We start from the raw sequence: 20,968 nt of genomic DNA, 5'->3' as shown, positions 1-20,968 counted from the left end.
GTAGGTGTTTAGTTTATACAACTTTAATAAACAATTATTGAACATTGGTTGAAATTGTGTGAATGCTTTTTTGGTGTTTGCTGAATTATGAGCTGATATAACTGCAATGTTATTGATTATGACAGTTATGGCCATTGCATCCATATAATAAGCTCAGTATTTGAAAAGAAAAAAAAGAAAAGATTGGGACCCTTGGGACTCATATCCAGTTCTTGGAGTTATGATTTATACACAAAGATAAAGCATTAACTATTAGGCCTACTTGCTAGGCAGTTTTGCTTGAATCTTTCTCTTGAATCTTTGTCACAGTTTTTGCTCATTTTGCCATCCATCACCTAACCTATAACATTTTCATTGGCATATCTCTGTCTGATGTAGCCGGAAAATATATTCGGATCAGGAGGACGACATGCATTAATGTGGAAAGGAAATATAATTTCAGTATCAGACAGAAAACTTGAGTAAGCTTGCAATGTATTTGTGCGAGTTTTGACAATGTGAACGATCCTATGAGCGCATTACTGCTGTCACTACCAATGAAGTAGCCTATACGTCATTGTTCACTATGTGTATTTGTCCTATTCACAGCACAGGGTGTGTAAGCTTTTACATGAGTAAGAACTTCATTTTTTTCTGAAAAATGAACAGGCTAAATGACACTTAACATTAATGTAAACAATTTGTACATTTCTATGATTTTGAGGTATCAATACCTTAAGGAAAAGAATGGAAAAGAAACGGGTGCACAGCACGCACAGGTGCACAAGCGGCGGGAATCTGGCTCCTGGACACAACATGTGTTAGGACCTGCTAGATCAAGTGCGCACTAACCTGTTCCAGGTGCCTCGGGGACCCATTTCAATGAGCCGATCTGGCGCAATTGGAAAGCCGTTTTAACCTCATGGCAACTGTGCGCTCCTGCACCAGAAGCTCCACATAGTACAACTGTTACCCAAATCAACCAAAAGTCAACGCGTTGGAGTATCCTTCGGAACATTGCACCATTTCAATCAGATAGACTATGAAGGTATCCTGGCAGTGGTATGGCCGTTTGTAAAAGTAGCCTAATAGGCTATTAAAGTAGCCAAATACAATCCCAAAACAAATTCGCTGTCCTTATCAACTGCATCGGTCTGTTCCAATTTCACATTCTTGGGTCTGTTCAATAGAGCGCACGACGTTTACACTCTAAGTAGGCTATCACCTTAAAATCCATGTGCTTCAGAAAGTGCAACACCGTTCTTTGGTAGGTTACAGCTGTGCACTCTCTCGCTCGCTCTCTCTCTCTCTCTCTGAATATCACAGACACGTACACGTACACACCGTGCAAACCAACATACACTATTGAAATGCTCGGTCTGAAACATCACACACAAGACAGCAAAAAAAAAACATATTCGTTTCTTCAGAAAGTATTCACACCCCTTGACTTTTCACACTTTTTGTTGTGTTCCAGCCTGAATTTAAAATGGATTAGATTTAGATTTTGTGTCACTGATCGACTCCCATAATGTCAAAGTGAATTGTTTTCAGAAATTGTTACAAATGAAAAACAAATAAAAAGCTGAAATCTCGAGTCAATAAGAATTCAACTCCTTTGTTATGGCAAGCCTAAATAGAGTTAGGAGTAAAAATGTGTTAGCAGTGTCACATGATAAATTGCATGGATTAACTCTGAGCGCAATAATGGTGTCAACATGATTTTTGAATGACTACCCCATCTCTGTACCCAACACGTACAATTAAATAAAGTTAAATACATATATATATATTTTTTTTATTAAACAAAATATCTGTAAGGTCCCTCAGTTGAGCAGTGAATTTCAAGCACAGATTCAACGACAAAGACGAGAGAGGTTTTCCAATGCCTCGAAAGAAGTGCACCTATTGGTAGATGGGTTCAAATAAAAAAGCAGACATTGAATATCCCTTTGAGTATGGGGAAGTTATTAATTACACTTTGGATGGTGTATCAATAATTCCAGTCACTATAAAGATACAAGAGTTCTTCCTAACCCAGTTAACGGAGAAGAAGGAAACCGCTCAGGGATTTCACCATGAAGCCAACGGTGATTTTAAAACCGTTACGGAGTTAAATGTCTGTGATAGGAGAAAACGGAGGATGCATCAATAACATTGTAGTTACTCCACAAATCTCCATTCTTCAATTATCCATTGGTTTTGTCTTGTTCCATTCACACCTGGTTTGCATTCCCCAATCACACTAATTGTATTTATTCCTCTGATCCCCCTCATGTCTTTGTGTGAAATTAGTTGTGTGTTAGGTGTTGTAGCACTAGCCTAAGCGTTTGTTATGTTCTGTGGGTTTTCACGAAGCGTATTTGTATTGCTAAACATTTATGTGTGACATTTGTGCGCTCTACACACTTTGCCTTGTTGGCTGGAGGACGTTTTTGACGCAGCTGTGTCCATCTGTATATCTCTCCTACCGTAATAAAGTGTGCGCCTGTTCACAATTCTCTGCTCTCCTGCACCTGACTTCACCACCAGTATGCACACACCTGACACTCTTCATATTTTCAAGAATTGGTAGTGGCTGCATCATGTTATGGGTATGCTTGTCATCAGCAAGGACTATGGAGTTTTTTAGGATAAAAATAAAAGGAATAAAGCTACGCACAGGCAAAGTCCTAGAGAAAAACCTGGTTCAGTCTGCTTTCCAACAGACACTGGGAGACAAGTCCACCTTTCAGCAGGACAGTAACCTAAAACGTGATGCCAAATACACACTGGAGTTACTTACCAACAACACATTGAATGTTCCTGAGGGGCTGGTTACAGTTTAGACTTAAATAGGCTTGGCAATCTATGGCAAGACTTGAAAATGGCTGTCTAGCAATGATCAACAATCAATTTGATAGAGCTTGAAGAATTTGGAAATATTGTACAATCCAGGTTTGAAAAACTCTTAGAGATTTACCCAGAAAGACTCACAGCTGTAATCACTGCCAAAGGTGATTCTAACATGTAGTGACTCAGGGGGTTGAATAACCTAATAAAAATATATTAGGTTTTTATTTTCCATTAATGTAAAAAAGATTGTTGACAAAAAATGACAATTAATTTGATTTTAATCCCACTTTGTAACACAACAAAATGTGGAAAAAGTCAAGGAGTGTGAATACTTTCTGAAGGTACTGTAGGCCTATTGGGTTCTCTGTTCTTAGGTTTTGGCAAATCATTGTGCGATAATTTAAAACAATAACATGACATTTGGAGTTATCTATGGATTCATATGACTGGGCAGGGGCGCAGCCATGGGAGGTGCTGGGAGGGCATAGGCCCACCCAAATGGGGGCCAGGCCCACCCACTGGGGAGCCAGGTCCAGCTAATCAGAATGAGTTTTTCCCCCACAAAAGGGCTTTATTACAGACAAAAATACTCAGTTTCATCAGCTCTCTGAGTAGCTGGTCTCAAACAATCCCACAGGTGAAGAAGCCAGATGTGGAGGTCCTGGGCTGGCGTTTACACGTGGTCTGCGATTGTGAGGCCAGCTAGATGTACTGCCAAATTTTCAAAAATTACGTTGGAGGCGGCTTATGGTAGAGAAATTAACATTAAATTATCTGGCAATAGCTCTGCTGAACATTCCTGCAGTCAGCATGCCAATTGCATGCTACCTCAAAACGTGAGAATTCGGTGGCATTGTGTTGTGTGGCAAAATTGCACATTTTAAAGCGGCCTTTTGTTGTCCCAAGCACAAGGTGCGCCGGTGTAATGATCATGCTGTTTAATCAGCTTCTTGATATGCCACACTTGTCAGGTATCTTGGCAAAGGAGATGCTCAATAACAGGGATGTAAACAAATGTGTGCTTTGAGAGAAATACTTTTTTAGAATTTTGGAAAATATATGTAATCTTTTATTTCAGCTCATGAAACATGGTACCAACACTTTACATGTTTCATTTATATTTTATTCAGTATACATTGCATTTGGAAAGTATTCAGACCCCTGGACATTAACACATTTTGTTACATTACAGCCTTATTCTAATATATATTAAATGGTTTTTCCCCCCTCGTCAATCTACACAATACCACATAGCACCACATAGCACCAGGTTTTTAGAAATTTGCGCAAATTTATTACAAATTAAAAATGGAAATATCACATTTACATAAGTATTTCAGACCCATAACCTAGTACTTTGTTGAAGCACCTTTTGCAGCAATTACAGCCTTGAGTCTTCTTGGGTATGACGCTACAAGCTTGGCACACCTGTATTTGGGGAGTTTCTCCCATTCTTCTCTGCAGATCCTCTCAAGCTCTCAGGTTGAATGGGGAGCGTCGCTGCACAGTTATTTTCAGGTCTCTCCAGAGATGTTTGATCAAGTTCAAGTCCGGGTTCTGGCTGGGCCACTCAAGGACATTCAGACACTTGTCCCGAAGCCTCCCCTGCATTGTCTTGTTGGAAGGTGAACCTTCGTCCCAGTCTGAGGTCCTGAGTGTACTGGAGCAGGTTTTCATCAAGGATCTCTCTGTACTTTGCTCCGTTCATCTTTACCTCGATCCTGACTAGTCTCCCAGTCCCTGCCGCTGAAAAACATCCCCACAGCATGATGCTGCCACCACCATGCTTCACCATAGGGATGGTGCCAGGTTTCCTCCAGACGTGAAGCTTGGCATTCAGGCCAGATAATCTTTTTTCTCATGTTCTGAGAGACTTTAGGTGACTTTTGGCAAACTCCAAGCGGACTATCATGTGTCTTTTACTGGGGAGTGGCTTCCATTAAGGCCCTTCTCCCCCGATTGCTCATTTTGGCTGGGTGGCCAGCTCTAGGAAGTATTGGTGGTTCAAAAATTCTTCCATTTAATGATGATGGAGGCCACTGTGTACTTTGGCCCTTTCAATGCTGCAGAAATTTGTTGGTACCCTTCCCCACATCTGTGCCACAAAATAAACCTGTCTCAGAGCTCTAAGGACAATTTCTGGCTTGGTTTTTGCTCTGACTTGCACTGTCAACTGTGGGACCTTATATAGAGGTGTGTGCCTTTCCAAATCATGTCCATCAATTGAATTTACCACAGGTAGACTCCAATGAAGTTGTAGAAAAATCTCAAGGATGATTAATGGAAATAGGATGCACCTGTTATTTTATTATATTTTTTGCAAAAAAATCTAAAAACCTGTTCTTGCTTTGTCAATATGGGGTATTGTGTGTAGAGTGATGAAGGGAAAAAATATTTAATCAATTTTAAAATAAGTCTGAATAGTTTCTGAATGCACTGTATATATTCATGTCCAGCCTGCAGGGGTTTATCTAATATGGATTCCGTAACTTCAAGGACTGATATCTTCATCATCGACGTATTAACTGTGTTTGCATTCATAGGTAAATTTACATCTTAAATAAAGCCAGTAGCAGGGCTATCTATGCAAAACATCTGCCCCGTGTGAGGCTCGAACTCACGACCTTCAGATTATGAGACTGACGCGCTGCCTACTGCGCCAACGAGGCTCAAACATGCAATGTCCAAGGTGGACAAATCATTCATTTTGGGTTTGTTTTTGCCGACTTTGACTTCACTACATTCTTAAAGAAGATAATGTACTTTTTACTCCATACATTTTCCCTGGCACCCAAAAGTACTGGTTACATTTTGACAGGAAAATGGTCAAATTCACACACTTATCAAGAGAACATCTCAGGTCATCCTTACTGCCTCTGATCTGGAGGACTCACTAAACACAAATGTTTCGTTTGTAAATGGTGTCTGAGTGTTGCAGTGTGTCCCTGGCTATCCGTAAATTTAAAAAACAAGAAACCCCGTGCCTTCTGGTTTGCTTAATATAAGGAATTTGGTTTATACTTATACTTTTACTGTTGATACTTAAGTACATTTTAGCAATTCCATTTACTTTTAATACTTAAGTACATTTAAAACCAAATACCTTTAGACCTTCACTCAAGTAGTAATTTACTGGGTGGCTATCATTTTTACTTTAGTCATTTTCTATTACAGTATCTTTACTTTTACTGTGACAATTAGGCACTTATTCCACCCCTGGTTCCCGGATAGCACGGACCTTAACAGTGCCCTTATATTACAATGCAATTATTCCTGTAAGTACAGGGTTAGACAAGGGTTAAGGAGGATTAGACTGAACTGTATGAAAATGTATGCACTTACTATATTGTAAGTCGCTCTGGATAGGAGTGTCTACATTGGTCTGCTAAATTACTAAAATGTTAAATGAACATAGATTGACACATAGCAGAATAAATAGCTAAATAAATAAGATTCAATAAATATACTTCTTTATGGAATAGCTAAGCCAATGTCATGTGAGAATGCCGCTTCAGTGGTCCAAGAATACAAAGTAAGCTTACTGATACTGTATATTCATCAGTCAACCAATACACAGTCTCTACTAAATGTTCCATGTTCCTATTTAGTTGCCTAGAGTCTGGGCCTGAGAGTAATACACATAGATAAGAAGAGGAGAAACTGAATCAAAGTAAGGTATATTCTTTAGTGGGATCAGACCAGGTAACAATACTTTTTTTCTTGGTGTCAATAAACTATATATTTGGTTTAAGTTACAGTAGTCCTTTGCCCTTATCAATGGGGCAAAGCCACTTCCCTGACCTTGAGAAGGGAAGTGTGTATTTTGGCAGGTGGTGTGGGATAAAAAGCTGGTGTTTCTGTGATAAGAAAAACGCTTCTCCATGTGCCACGTTGTCACAATCACACAGACAGCAAACTGAGCAACAAGTCATACATTGTGTGAGCAGAACCAGCAAGGTGTAGTATCATCGGTGAACCTAACTATGTCTGGACTCAATGTCTCCCTTGCTTACTTTCTCGCTGTTGTGGTGTTTGGTGCAGCCTTTAGAAGCCTTTTCAGAAAATGGCCTCGTTTGAGTGTTGCAGCAGAGTTTCCGGCCTCGTATGTGCTGGTGGCATGCTGGCTGGAGGTGCAGACCATTAAAGAGGTGGGCGAGTGGGCAGGAGGACTGGGTCCGGACGTGACTCTAACCATACTGTTTTTAGTGCTGCTTACCCATGGTGTGATCTGTGCCGGAGCCACTGGAAACCCCTCCCTGACTCTGATGAATTTCCTGCTGCTGGAGACCCCTACTCTGCACACTCTGCTGGCTCTGGCTGCTCAGTTCCTGGGGGCACACCTGGCTCTGCTTGGGGCTGGCTACTACTGGGCCCTGGAGCTTAACGACATGCACATGATCAAGAACCTAATGTCAAGGGAGTGCAGCACAGCCCTGCGTGTCTCCCTGGTGCAAGGGGTCTTTTCTGAGTGTGTGTGTGCATTCATCTTTTATCTGATATACCTCAGCCTGAAACGTCGCTCTGCGCTGATTCGGGTTCCTCTTGTTGCAGCTGTGCTCACCTTCTTCTCCCATTCAGGTAAGTAGCCCATCATGACAATCATGCCTCTAACTTAGATTTCAGTAAAGAGATCATTAAAGTTGCATAGGCCTATATGCTGTTTTCTTTATGTTATATCTGTGCGTCAGGAAAAAAAACTGTTTTTGCAGATGATCGCTGCATTAATAAGTTCATGATCGGAGAACTCATCTTCTTTGTATTTCAGCCAGTGATTATACCATGGCTTTCCTGAACCCCTCCCTGGCCTATGGCCTTACCTTCTACTGTCCCGGGTTCACCTTTATGGAGTACTCAGTGGTCTACTGGCTTGGGCCCATTTTTGGTAAGTCAAACAACATTTTTGTTACATACGAACACCTGATAAAAAGGCTTTATCCTTGACAATGAGGCATAATTGCTTATCAAGATGGTAATACAGATATCCTCTTTTCAGGAATGACGCTTGCCCTTCTCCTGTACATGGGCCACATTCCCAGGATTTTTACCAAGAACCTGCTGTATTCCCAGAAAACCCACTTCCGGGTGCCAAAGGGGGAAGGAGATAAAAAAAAGTGAAAGAATATAAAAATCCTCCACCTCAGCTGATGCAATAACGGACCTAGAGTGCATTAGGAATGAAATGCTCAATTTTGTTCTTATTGGGATGTTTCATTATGCACTGAGCACTATATTCAACAGCTGATTCTCTCCTTAGGTTAAACTGACAAAAAGGGGTGGGCTATAGAATAATAAGATCTGTACATGTATGATACAATTTTATATCTCATGTACAACCTGTGTTCTTTCAGAAGTAATACATCAATTGAAAATAACTATTTTAAATAAACATGTGTATTAAACATTTAACATTGGTTGTTGTTCCTGAACTTACTGTACATTGTGAACAAGTTGAGGTATACACAAAACTCAATCCATACATTTTTGTTTTTGCATTTTTACCAACCTCAACCAATTACAACTATAATCCATTACCGAAATACCACTGATGTAATGCTAATAGGTTGTCACCAGCAAAAAAACACAGCAAAAAAATAAAATATGCTCATATAAAAAATTTTTTAAATGAAATTGTTGAAAATATGTGTCAATACCACACAAAGAGGCTATGTCCAGTTGTGACTAGGCTACCGAGGCCACAGGGCTCAGGTTTAGGGCTTTGATGGAGCCACCTGGTGCTGGGTAGAGGAAGGCCCTGTAGAGGATTTCTGAGATACGGGTCCATCAGCTTTCTCCTTCTGCAACTCTTTAGTGGAGTGACCTTGTTCTGCAAAACAGACAGGACAAATGTTAAACAGCATGGCCTTCCTCTGAGATGGATGAAAAGTGGCATAAAGAAAAAGCTAACTTTTGAGATGAAAATGTAACAAATGTGAAGCTGAATTTTAATACACCTGCGTTGGAAATAATAAATATATGATCTTTCCCCACATAGCCAACATGCAATTTATACCGGTGTCGTGCGTACAAGACTATCTGCGGAAATCAAAGAAGGCATCTGACACGCAGTCCGACTACTCCAACTCTTAATTCACCTATGCATGACGGTCCTTAGTTGTCCTGCGCCTAACTAATATGAACCATAACTGTAATGTAGTAGAGTTGTCTCAGGGTAACCTCACCTGGCTGTGATTGGTTCTCCAGCTGGGCCTCAGACTGGTCCACCCACAGGCGATGCTTCGGATTGTTAAGGAACCTCTTGCTCTGTCCACAGCTGAGACACTGCAGCACAGTCATGCGGTTTCTATACTTAATCCCTGAAGAGAATAAAGCATGGGTTACATGTAATGACATTGGACTCTCACTCAGTACTTTAAAAATCTCATCATGAGATATGTCTCCAACTGCTAGGTACAACCATAACTCTGTTTTCATCTGTGTTTGTATTGAGAAGGACTAGAACGACAAATAGCTTGCAACAATGTGTTGGCTTTGATTAGGAAGGCTGATGAGCCATCTATTTAGTTATATACTTACTTCTCTGTCTGGCTGTGGCAGTTACTCCTGGGACCAGCAAAGAGCAGCACTTCTTACATAATGTTCTTTTCACTGAGGGGTCTCTATAAAGATGTCAATAACATTCTAGTCATGCCCTAGTTGTCATCATTTTAGCAGACCTGTTTCAAACTGACAATTTCTGTCATGTATTCTTAACGTGACATGAAAGTTGCAACCTTTATTGATGGAAATGTAAGCACATATTTTTTCTTACAAGAGTTTTTACGATATTGTTATAGTCTACTCACTGTCTCAGCACCAAACGTTTTGCAATGGTCTTCTGAGTGAAGCAGTAAAAACGAGCCAATTCCACATTCTCAGGGGTTTGAGACAAAACACAGTGTGCAGCCTTCAAGAAATCAATATCACATGAAACCACGATCTGTGCAAATCAGTTAGCAAAATATAAAGTACTAGAAATCAATAAAACGTACCTGATATAGAAAGTTTAGTCTTTGATAGGCTTCCTTGTCTTTCAAGTTTGCTGCCATTACATAGATGTGGATTGCTATGCTAAATTAGCCTGCTAACTTCTAACTATGTAGGCTAGCTAGGTAGCTATGCTAGCTAGCTAGTTATATGTATCCCCAGAATGGTAAGCTACCTAACAGGCAACAGGAAAATATGTAGCCTCAAATTCAGCTAGCTTCACAAGCTTCTAGTTAGATAGCTAGATAAACCCTCTGGTAACTGATTTACCTCTGAACCAGGGAGCCAGGGTGTTTTTACTGTCTTGTGGATTTTATATGGCAGTTGACAACCAACTTTATGGTGCATTACCGCCACCAACTGGACTGGAGTGTGCACCAGAAACAGGGAAGGACTAAATCCTACCTAATATTCTCGTCTCCCTAAGGAAACAAAATACATAATTAAATACTACATCTCCTGAAGATTTCCCCAGCAGTTCACTTAACATTGGCTCTTCAACCCCATTACACCTTAAATATAATAACATTCTCTCCCTTTCCCTCCCATATTGCTGCCACTTAAATATAACATGTTCCACTGTCTCCATCTCCTCTTGAAAATGATCACACCTCCCAGTATGATGTTTTCCTACCACTTTCAATGTACTATGGAGTCTTGTGACCCAGTCTCAGCCTTGTGATTATACTTTCCCCCCTTCTATCTCGACCTGAGGACCTCCCTGCCCACCACCTTTCCTGAGTCTTATACAGGTGTCTTCCCTTTCCCACAACTCTTGCCCTTATTTTTTAACCATTGTTTTTATTAACCACTTGGCTTCTGCTTTACTGATTGACAATTCCATCTCAACATCAGGATGTTTAAAATCCTGCTTGGCGAGAACATCCATTTCTTCATTGCCCTCTACTCCCACATGAGCTGGTACGTAGAAGAACATGACAAATACCCCCATGTCTCACCCTATAAAACCCTCATACAATAGATACTGTTTTCTCTGAGACACACATTAATTTAAGCTCATCAGTGCTGCACAAGAGTCAGAGCAGATAACTACCCTGTCTGGCCTCACCTCCTCCACCCACTCTGCAGTCAAGAGTATGGCCAGCAACACCCTTGTGTAAACCGATAAATTATCCGTTGCTCTTTTTGTCACTGCCACCTTAAACTAAGGAACGCTAAAAGCTGCACCTGTCCTCGCTGTTTAAGGGTCCTTAGATCCATCAGTGAATATATTCAAGAAAGCATAGTACTGTGTTCTTAAATGTTCACAACTGAACTGAATATACTTCTTCCTCAACAGTTCTTACCCTCTCAAGCATCCCTAAAACTATACTAAATATATTACGTCACCAATTAATTGATTAAAACACACAGTTTTGCAATGAAGGTATATAATAGCTTCAAGAGCGCTCTGGTGCGGCACCGGAGGACAACTGGTTTCCTTCCTCCTCTGGGTATATTGACTTCAATACAAAACCGAGGAGGCTTCCAGAGGACGTCCTCCAACCTATCAGACCTTTCAGAGCTCTTGCAGCATAAACTGATTCCACCCAATCAAAAGATCAGAGAATGAATCTAGTACTGAAAGCATAAGCTACAGCTAGCTAGCACAGCAGTGCATAAAATGTGGTGAGTAGTTGACTCAAAGAGAGAGAATGACAATAGTTGAACTTTTTTTTTTCAAGTTCAGGAGAAGCAAGAAAGAGCTAGCTATATTTAGTATATTCTTTTTCCACTTTCACTTAGCGAATGCAACTAGCTAGTTTAACCTACTCAAACACCCGGCTCAAATAGAGGAATGCTATGTTAGCTAGTGTAACAGCCATTGGTGAGGACCAAGATGCACCGTGGTAAGTGTTCATCATTATTTTAATAAACTGAACACTAAAGAAACAACTCCATCATTTGCAAACCACACTAAACAGAAAATAACTACCCACACCACACAGGTGGGAAAAGGCTACCTAAGTATGGTTCTCAATCAGAGACAATGATAGACAGCTGCCTCTAATTGAGAACCACACCCGCCAAACAACACAGAAATCAAAAACATAGAAAGTGAACATAGAATGCCCACCCTAGTCACACCCTGGCCTAACCAAAATAGAGAATAAAAACCTCTCTATGGCCAGGGCGTGACAGCTAGCTGCTTATGGCTATCCAACACTGGAACTCTTCCAAGTTAGGGTAAGCTTTTGGTTAAATCAATTTATTGTCACCTGTCTATTTATGGAAAAATTGCCCTGATTAACTCCTTAGTCATATCTCAGTTTACTCACTTTTTATGGTGCTGCCTACTCCTGATGATTTGATTTTCAAATCATATGAGCCAAAAATATTTCGCTTTATCTGGGACACTAAACCAGACAAAATAAAACGAGCCTATCTATATAATGAATATGAATTGGGTGGGTTGAGATGATTAAATATAAAAGCACTAAACCTCTCTCTAAAAGCGAAACTCATTCAAAAGTTTTATTTGAACCCTAAATGGTTCTCAAGTAGATGAATAAAAAAAGCTCATTCATTGTTTAAAAATGGCAATCTGCACATTTTCGATTAATTGAAGATGATACTTTTTTCAAAGTATCTGTCTTTTTCAAACAAGCATTGCAGAGCTGGCAACAATTTCAATTTCATCCCCCTGAAAAGATAGAACAAATATTACAGCTGAACTCAAATGTGCTGGTTGATAAAATACCTGTATTTCTGGGAAAGATGTTCGAAAAGGGTATTTTGTTCTTAAATTACATTGTAACTCTACCATTACAATTTATGTCCTTCATGGAGTTATCAGAATTGAACGGGAAGGTCTGCTCAATCCAAGAGTACAACCAATCGATTACAGCGTTGCCCCAAAAATAGAGGAGGCGGGTGGCAGCGGGAGGAGGTAGGGAACTGGTCTGTCTGCCCAATATAAAGGTTCAAAACTGGCGGAGGAATAAAAATAGGAAAGTACACCAGTTTCATTTGAGGACCAGGATGTTGACAACTGTGCCATACAGATTGCAAAAGTGTTGAGAAGAGATTTTTTATGTACCGATTCCATGATGCAGGCTGTATGAGTTGATATATAAAACACAAGATTCAACTTAATGCTTTTCAGCTAAAATTATTATATAGACTTCTTGCCACCAACAAATGTTTAATATTTGGGGCATAAAATCATTGAAGCTCTGCAGATTTTGTTGTGAGGATACAGAATCAAGTAGCCCTCAGGTAGCCTGTTTCTGGTCTCACGTTCAGGAATGGCTGAAAATGCATTGCATTGATCTAAAATTTACTCTAGAAATAGTACTGTTAGGAGATCTGGAGAGACCGGGTCACTCAATTACTAATATACTAATACTCTTAGTAAAAGTATTTATCTTCAACACGCAATCTGTAGATTCTATTCGATTAGATAGATTGAAATTGTATGTTAAACATCATAGCATAGTTGAAAGATATGTGTTGCGTAGAAACATCCTTATCATTCATCGCCCTACAGGTTCCCTCGGAGAGTTCATCAATGAGCTTGATGCCTTGATAAGCTCCTTTCCTGAGGACGGCTCACCTCTCACAGTTCTGGGCGACTTTAACCTCCCCACGTCTACCTTTGACTCATTCCTCTCTGCCTCCTTCTTTCCACTCCTCTCCTCTTTTGACCTCACCCTCTCACCTTCCCCCTCTACTCACAAGGCAGGCAATACGCTCGACCTCATCTTTACTAGATGCTGTTCTTCCACTAACCTCACTGCAACTCCCCACCAAGTCTCCGACCACTACCTTGTATCCTTTTCCCTCTTGCTCTCATCCAACACTTCCCACACTGCCCCTACTCGGATGGTATCGCGCCGTCCCAATCTTCGCTCTCTCTCCCCCGCTACTCTCTCCTCTTCCATCCTATCATCTCTTCCCTCTGCTCAAACCTTCTCCAACCTATCTCCTGATTCTGCCTCCTCAACCCTCCTCTCCTCCCTTTCTGCATCCCTTGATTCTCTATGTCCCCTATCCTCCAGGCCGGCTCGGTCCTCCCCTCCTGCTCCGTGGCTCGACGACTCATTGCGAGCTCACAGAACAGGGCTCCGGGCAGCCGAGCGGAAATGGAGGAAAACTCGCCTTCCTGCGGACCTGGCATCCTTTCACTCCCTCCTCTCTACATTTTCCTCTTCTGTCTCTGCTGCTAAAGCCACTTTCTACCACTCTAAATTCCAAGCATCTGCCTCTAACCCTAGGAAGCTCTTTGCCACCTTCTCCTCCCTCCTGAATCCTCCTCCCCCTCCCCCTCCTCCCTCTCTGCAGATGACTTCGTCAACCATTTTGAAAAGAAGGTCGACGACATCCGATCCTCGTTTGCTAAGTCAAACGACACCGCTGGTTCTGCTCACACTGCCCTACCCTGTGCTCTGACCTCTTTCTCCCCTCTCTCTCCAGATGAAATCTCGCGTCTTGTGACAGCCGGCCGCCCAACAACCTGCCCGCTTGACCCTATTCCCTCCTCTCTTCTCCAGACCATTTCCGGAGACCTTCTCCCTTACCTCACCTCACTCATCAACTCATCCCTGACCGCTGGCTACGTCCCTTCTGTCTTCAAGAGAGCGAGAGTTGCACCCCTTCTGAAAAAAACCTACACTCGATCCCTCCGATGTCAACAACTACAGACCAGTATCCCTTCTTTCTTTTCTCTCCAAAACTCTTGAACGTGCCGTCCTTGGCCAGCTCTCCCGCTATCTCTCTCAGAATGACCTTCTTGATCCAAATCAGTCAGGTTTCAAGACTAGTCATTCAACTGAGACTGCTCTTCTCTGTATCACGGAGGCCCTCCGCACTGCTAAAGCTAACTCTCTCTCCTCTGCTCTCATCCTTCTAGACCTATCGGCTGCCTTCCATACTGTGAACCATCAGATCCTCCTCTCCACCCTCTCCGAGTTGGGCATCTCCGGCGCGGCCCACGCTTGGATTGCGTCCTACCTGACAGGTCGCTCCTACCAGGTGGCGTGGCGAGAATCTGTCTCCTCACCACGCGCTCTCACCACTGGCGTCCGCCAGGGCTCTGTGGGCTCTGTTCTAGGCCCTCTCCTATTCTCGCTATACACCAAGTCACTTGGCTCTGTCATAACCTCACATGGTCTCTCCTATCATTGCTATGCAGACGACACACAATTAATCTTCTCCTTTCCCCCTTCTGATGACCAGGTGGCGAATCGCATCTCTGCATATCTGGCAGACATATCAGTGTGGATGACGGATCACCACCTCAAGCTGAACCTCGGCAAGACGGAGCTGCTCTTCCTCCCGGGGAAGGACTGCCCATTCCATGATCTCGCCATCACGGTTGACAACTCCATTGTGTCCTCCTCCCAGAGCGCTAAGAACCTTGGCGTGATCCTGGACAACACCCTGTCGTTCTCAACTAACATCAAGGCGGTGGCCCGTTCTTGTAGGTTCATGCTCTACAACATCCGCAGAGTACGACCCTGCCTCACACAGGAAGCAGCGCAGGTCCTAATCCAGGCACTTGTCATCTCCCGTCTGGATTACTGCAACTCGCTGTTGGCTGGGCTCCCTGCCTGTGCCATTAAACCCCTACAACTCATCCAGAACGCCGCAGCCCGTCTGGTGTTCAACCTTCCCAAGTTCTCTCACGTCACCCCGCTCCTCCGCTCTCTCCACTGGCTTCCAGTTGAAGCTCGCATCCGCTACAAGACCATGGTGCTTGCCTACGGAGCTGTGAGGGGAACGGCACCTCAGTACCTCCAGGCTCTGATCAGGCCCTACACCCAAACAAGGGCACTGCGTTCATCCACCTCTGGCCTGCTCGCCTCCCTACCACTGAGGAAGTACAGTTCCCGCGCAGCCCAGTCAAAACTGTTCGCTGCTCTGGCCCCCCAATGGTGGAACAAACTCCCTCACGACGCCAGGACAGCGGAGTCAATCACCACCTTCCGGAGACACCTGAAACCCCACCTCTTTCAGGAATACCTAGGATAGGATAAAGTAATCCTTCTCACCCCCCCCCTTAAAAGATTTAGATGCACTATTGTAAAGTGGCTGTTCCACTGGATGTCTTAAGGTGAACGCACCAATTTGTAAGTCGCTCTGGATAAGAGCGTCTGCTAAATGACTTAAATGTAAATGTAAATGAAACACGAAGTGGGTGGCCAGCAGAGATAGATGGGACGGGCTGAGGTAAGCTGAGGGTTGGTCTGTGGAATTGGAGACAAGTGGGAGTGGAGTTGCTGTGTGAGGGAGAGAATGATGGTCAAAAGATAAAGGGGGAAAAAAAGTCAAAAAACATAATAAAAGTACATTTGAATGACACTAAGTGGCAGTGTTTTTACAACTAATGCCGGTTTGCATGAGGCTGATGCTGTGCAGGTGTTTGTACACATGCATATACACACACTCATTCAAATGAACACCTACAAGAACACACACATACATGTAATAGTGCCAGACATGCACACAAACATATACAGTTGGCATTGCTGTTATGATATATCACTATCATGCACATGCACCCTCACACATAAGGATGGCTCTGTTGCGGGAAGACTGATACATGTATGATAGTGTCTTGATGCTGTGTTTGTCCTTCATGTCCTAATAATTTAATGTTACCCCTTCCTTGTGTTTTTGTAATAAAAAATAAAAAATGTATTGCCACCGGAGCCCGCCAGTGTAAATAAAGGTGAAATAAAAAGTCAATCAAATAAATAGCTTGACACATTCAAGCTATAGGCCATTAGCATTGACATCTCATGTATGGAAACATATGGAAAGGATGATAACAGAAAGGCTGACTTACTTTCTGGAGAGGAGAGGACTAATGTCACCAGATCAAAGTGGGTTCAGGAAAGGCAGGGAAATGATGGATCCTGCACTGTGCCTTGCGTCAGTAATACGGAAGGCACAGGCAAATAAAGAGGTGGTGGTAGCTGTTTTTTGTAGCGAAGTGTAGTGAAGGCCTAGTTATCAATGGGAAGACAATATTGAATGTGATGTGTTGCCTGTCAGGAATGGAGTGGGGGGCAGATAGAAGGGTGTTAAAAATGCTATATATAGAGCTGTCAAGGTCATCACTGGATTATGGAAGTGTAGCTCAGACAGCTCAGACATCTTTAAAAAAAGTTAGATGTAATCCAGTCCCAGGCCCTAAGAATGTGTTGTGGAGCACTTAGGACCTCCCCGGTGGCAGTGAGGCATGTAGAGTTGGGAAAGATGCCGTTGAAGTTAAGATGACAACAGCTAACCATGACATACACATTGGGTAAATCTACAAGGACATAAGGTTACACATCCTACAAAAAATGTACCCCTAAAGCAGTGGCAGTCTGTGACCTGATTTTTTTTTTAGGAGCATGGCCTTAATTCTATAACAGCATATTGGATGACTGTCATTCATACCCAGCTCAAAGTAACATTGAAAGGTTTAGGCTACCTCATGATACCCAAATTGTCCCCATACCCATCATGAGGTTGCTACAACCTAGCCTATGAATGAAAGTTTACAACATACTATAGGAGTGTAACAGTATAACTTTAGTCTGTCTCCTTGCCCATACCCGGGCTCAAACCAGGGACCCTCTGCACACATCAACAGTCACCCTCGAAGCATCGTTACCCATCGCTCCACAAAAGCCACTGCTCTTGCAGAGCAAGGGGAACCACTACTTCAAGGTGTCAGAGCGAGTGACGTCAACGATTGAAACGCTATTAGCGCGCACCACCGCTAACTAGCTAGCCATTTCACATCGGTTACAGGAGCACAGGTCGAGAGAGACATTTGAGTACTCAAGGTAAAAGACGGTACATTCAAAAAAAAAAAAAGACGATACATTCAATACTGCCTTACACACTCTTTCATACATCTAGCTGATCTAGGGTGTAATCATTAGTCCAACAGTTGCAAACAAGAGTTTCTATTGGACAAAATTCAGGTATGTTTATTCCAGTTTCAAGTTTTAATATCACATGCACAAGTACAGTGAAATGCCTTTCTTGCAAACTCCAAAACCAACAATGCAATAATCAATAACAATGTATAACTATATAAAAACATGAGGCACGACACTTCCAGGTCCTCCCTGTAGGCTGACTCATCGTCACCGGTGATCAGGCCTACCACTGTCCTGTCCTCAGCAAACTTGATGATGGTGTTGGAGTCGTACGTGGCCACGCAGTCGTGGGTAAACAGGGAGAATAGGATGAGACTAAGCACACACCCCTGTGGGTCAGCGTGGCGGAGGTGATGCTGTCTATCCTCACCACCAGGGGTTGGCCCTTCAGGAAGTCCAGGATCCACTTGCAGAGGGAGGTGTTCAGCCCCAGAGTCCTAAGCGTGGTGATGTTTAAGAAACATTTTTCAACCGAATTGGCAGAATGAATACACCCCTGATCACACTCAAACACAGTTCACTTCCATAGCAGCCATATACAAACATGATCATTTTGCTCATTGTAGAATTCCTTCTCGCATCTACGTGCTCTCCTCCTCTCCGACCTTTCCCTTCAGTACACAACACATCAGCTGTATGTGACCAGGCAAAAAAAACTTTCCAAGCCAAACCTTCATATCATAATCTCTAACTACTACACACAGCCTACCTACATCGTCGTAGCTAGACGAAGTAACATGTTAGTAAACCCGCTACAATCATGACAGCTAAGCCAACTGCTTAGGAATCCTTGTGAATACTTGTGAATAAGTATTAGCAAGGTTGCCACTTGTTGTTTGCCTACTGAAATTGAACTTCAGTTCATGAAAATAAATAGCTAGCCAGCTACTATAAATCGCAGATGGCATAGCAGTCAGGCGTCTTTTTCTTCGTCTTGTCGTGTCCCGTGTATATATCTTATTTCTTTGCATATATTTTTGTATATTTTTCTTAACCTCAACTTCAACATACTCTCCTACAACCCGCCTCACCCAATGTGAAAGTAAAGAAAATAGCAGATCCATACCACACAAGGATTCCTAAATCATAGCTAAGAATAATGAAAATGACTGCGTTTCTACTAGAGGTCGACCGATTATGATACCGATTATTGGAGGACCAAAAAAGGCCAATACCGATTAATCTGACTTATTTATTTATTTATTTGTAATAATGACAATGACAACAATACTGAATGAACACTTATTTTAACTGAATATAATACATCAATGAAATCCATTTAGCCTCAAATAAATAATGAAACATGTTCAATTTGGTTTAAATAATGCAAAAACAAAGTGTTTGAGAAGAAAGTAAAAGTGCAATATGTGCCATGTAAGAAAGCTAACATTTAAGTTTCTTGCTCAGAACATGAGAACATATGAAAGCTGGTGGTTCCTTTTAACATGAGTCTGCAATATTCCCAGGTAAGAAGTTTCAGGTTGCAATTATTATTGGAACTATTTCTCTCTATACCATTTGTATTTCATATACTGTACCTTTGACTATTGGATGTTCTTATAGGCACTTTAGTATTGCCTGCCAGTGTAACAGTATAGCTTCTGTCCCTCTCCTCACTCCTACCTGGGATCGAAGCAGGAGCACATCGACAACAGCCACCCTCGAAGCAGCGTTACCCATCGCTCCACAAAAGCCGCGGCTCTTGCAGAGCAACTACTCCAAGTCTCAGAGCGAGTGACGTTTGAAACGCTATTAGCACGCACCCTGCTAACTAGCTAGCCATTTCACATTGGTTACACCAGCCTAATCTCGTGAGTTGATGGGCTTGAAGTCATAAACAGCTCAATGCCTGAAGCACAGCAAAGAGCTGCTGGTAAAATGCACGAAAGTGCTGTTTGAATGAATGCTTACGAGCCTGCTGGTGCCTACCATCGCTCAGTCAGACTGCTCTAGCAAATCATAGACTTAATTATAACATAATAAAACACAGAAATACGAGCCTTAGGTCATTAATATGGTCAAATCCAGAAACTATCATCTCGAAAACAAGAAGTTTCTTCTTTCAGTGAAATACGGAACCGTTCCATATTTTAGCTAAAGGGTGGCATCCATAAATCTAAATATTCCTGTTACATTGCACAACCTTCAATGTTATGTCATAATTTCATAAAATTCTGGCAAATTAGGCGGCCCAAACTGTTGCATATACCCTGACTCTGCGGCAATGAACGCAAGAGAAGTGACACAATTTCACCTGGTTAATATTGCCTGCTAACCTGGATTACTTTTAGCTAAATATGCAGGTTTAAAAATATATACTTCTGTGTATTGATTTTAAGAAAGGCATTGATGTTTATGGTTAGGTACACATTGGAGCAAGGACAGTTCTTTTTCGTGAATACGCACCGCATAGATTATATGCAACGCAGGACACGCTAGATAAACTAGTAATATCATCAACCATGTGTCGTTAACTAGTGATTATGATAGGTTTAATGCTAGCTATCAACTTACCTTGGCTTACTGCATTCACGTAACAGGCAGGCTCCTCGTGGAGTGCAATGAGAGGCAGGTGGTTAGAGCGTTGAACTAGTTAACTGTAAGGTTGCAAGATTGAATACCAGAGCTGACAAGTTAAAGAGCTAACAAGGTAAAAATCTGTCGTTCTGCCTCCGTTCCACCATTCCTAGGCCGTCATTGAAAATAAGAACGTGTTCTTAACTGACTTGCCTAGTTAAATAAAGATGAAATAAAGGTGTAAAAAATATATATATATATCGATTTCCGATTGTTATGAAAACTTGAAATACGCCCTAATTAATCGGCCATTCCGATTAATTGGTCGACCTCTAGCTTCTACTGGTCATAGTTTTCAGGCTGGTTGTATTGGTGCTAGCTATATCTGTTTATAACCCTCTGGTGGTGTGGGGGCTGTGCTCTGGCAAAGTGGTTGGGGTTACATCCTGCCTGTTTGGCCCTGTCTGGGGGTATTGTCGGACAGGGCCACAGTGTCTCCCGACCCCGTCTCAGCCTCCAGTATATATGCTGAAATAGTCTATGTGCTGTGGGGGGCTAAGGTCAGTCTGTCCTATCTGGTGAAATTCACCTGTCTTATCTGGTGTCCTGTGTGAACTTAAGTATGCCCCCTCTAATTTTACCATCCTTCTCTCTCTCTTGGCCTCCACAATCACCTGACTTCAACCCAATTGAGATGGTTTGGGATAAGTTGGACTGCAGAGTGAAGAAAAAGGAGCCAACAGGTGCTCAGCATATGTGGGAACTCCTTCAAG

The 20,968-nt window shown here is 42.3% G+C and overlaps 3 protein-coding genes across 3 annotated transcripts in view; 1 reads left to right on the top strand and 2 right to left on the bottom strand.

The window, feature by feature from the left end:
• Nucleotides 1–1,296, bottom strand: part of gpc5b (glypican 5b) — an 85,159-nt gene extending 83,863 nt beyond the window's left edge. The window contains exon 1 of the mRNA XM_065009045.1: nucleotides 832–1,296. Coding sequence (XP_064865117.1) covers nucleotides 832–997 — 166 coding nt within the window. The 5' untranslated portion in view covers nucleotides 998–1,296. The remainder of the gene's footprint in view (nucleotides 1–831) is intronic.
• A 5,406-nt stretch (nucleotides 1,297–6,702) lies between these two features.
• On the top strand, nucleotides 6,703–8,225 carry aqp12 (aquaporin 12). Its single transcript, XM_029632680.2, has 3 exons — nucleotides 6,703–7,392; nucleotides 7,580–7,696; nucleotides 7,808–8,225. Exons 1-3 carry the CDS (start codon nucleotides 6,798–6,800, stop codon nucleotides 7,927–7,929), a joined length of 834 nt encoding a protein of 277 aa, XP_029488540.1. The 5' UTR covers nucleotides 6,703–6,797; the 3' UTR covers nucleotides 7,930–8,225.
• On the bottom strand, nucleotides 8,117–10,116 carry rpp21 (ribonuclease P 21 subunit). Its single transcript, XM_029632681.2, has 5 exons — nucleotides 9,804–10,116; nucleotides 9,618–9,718; nucleotides 9,349–9,431; nucleotides 8,994–9,128; nucleotides 8,117–8,638 (listed from the first exon to the last, which is right to left on the bottom strand). Exons 1-5 carry the CDS (start codon nucleotides 9,858–9,860, stop codon nucleotides 8,523–8,525), a joined length of 492 nt encoding a protein of 163 aa, XP_029488541.1. The 5' UTR covers nucleotides 9,861–10,116; the 3' UTR covers nucleotides 8,117–8,522.
• Nucleotides 10,117–20,968: the final 10,852 nt, after the last annotated feature.

This window comes from Oncorhynchus nerka, linkage group LG24 (genome assembly GCF_034236695.1).
Source record: "Oncorhynchus nerka isolate Pitt River linkage group LG24, Oner_Uvic_2.0, whole genome shotgun sequence".
NCBI classification, from domain to species: domain Eukaryota; kingdom Metazoa; phylum Chordata; class Actinopteri; order Salmoniformes; family Salmonidae; genus Oncorhynchus; species Oncorhynchus nerka.
The sequence above is the reverse complement of the archived record's forward strand: the minus strand, read 5'-3'. Positions and strand labels throughout refer to the sequence as shown.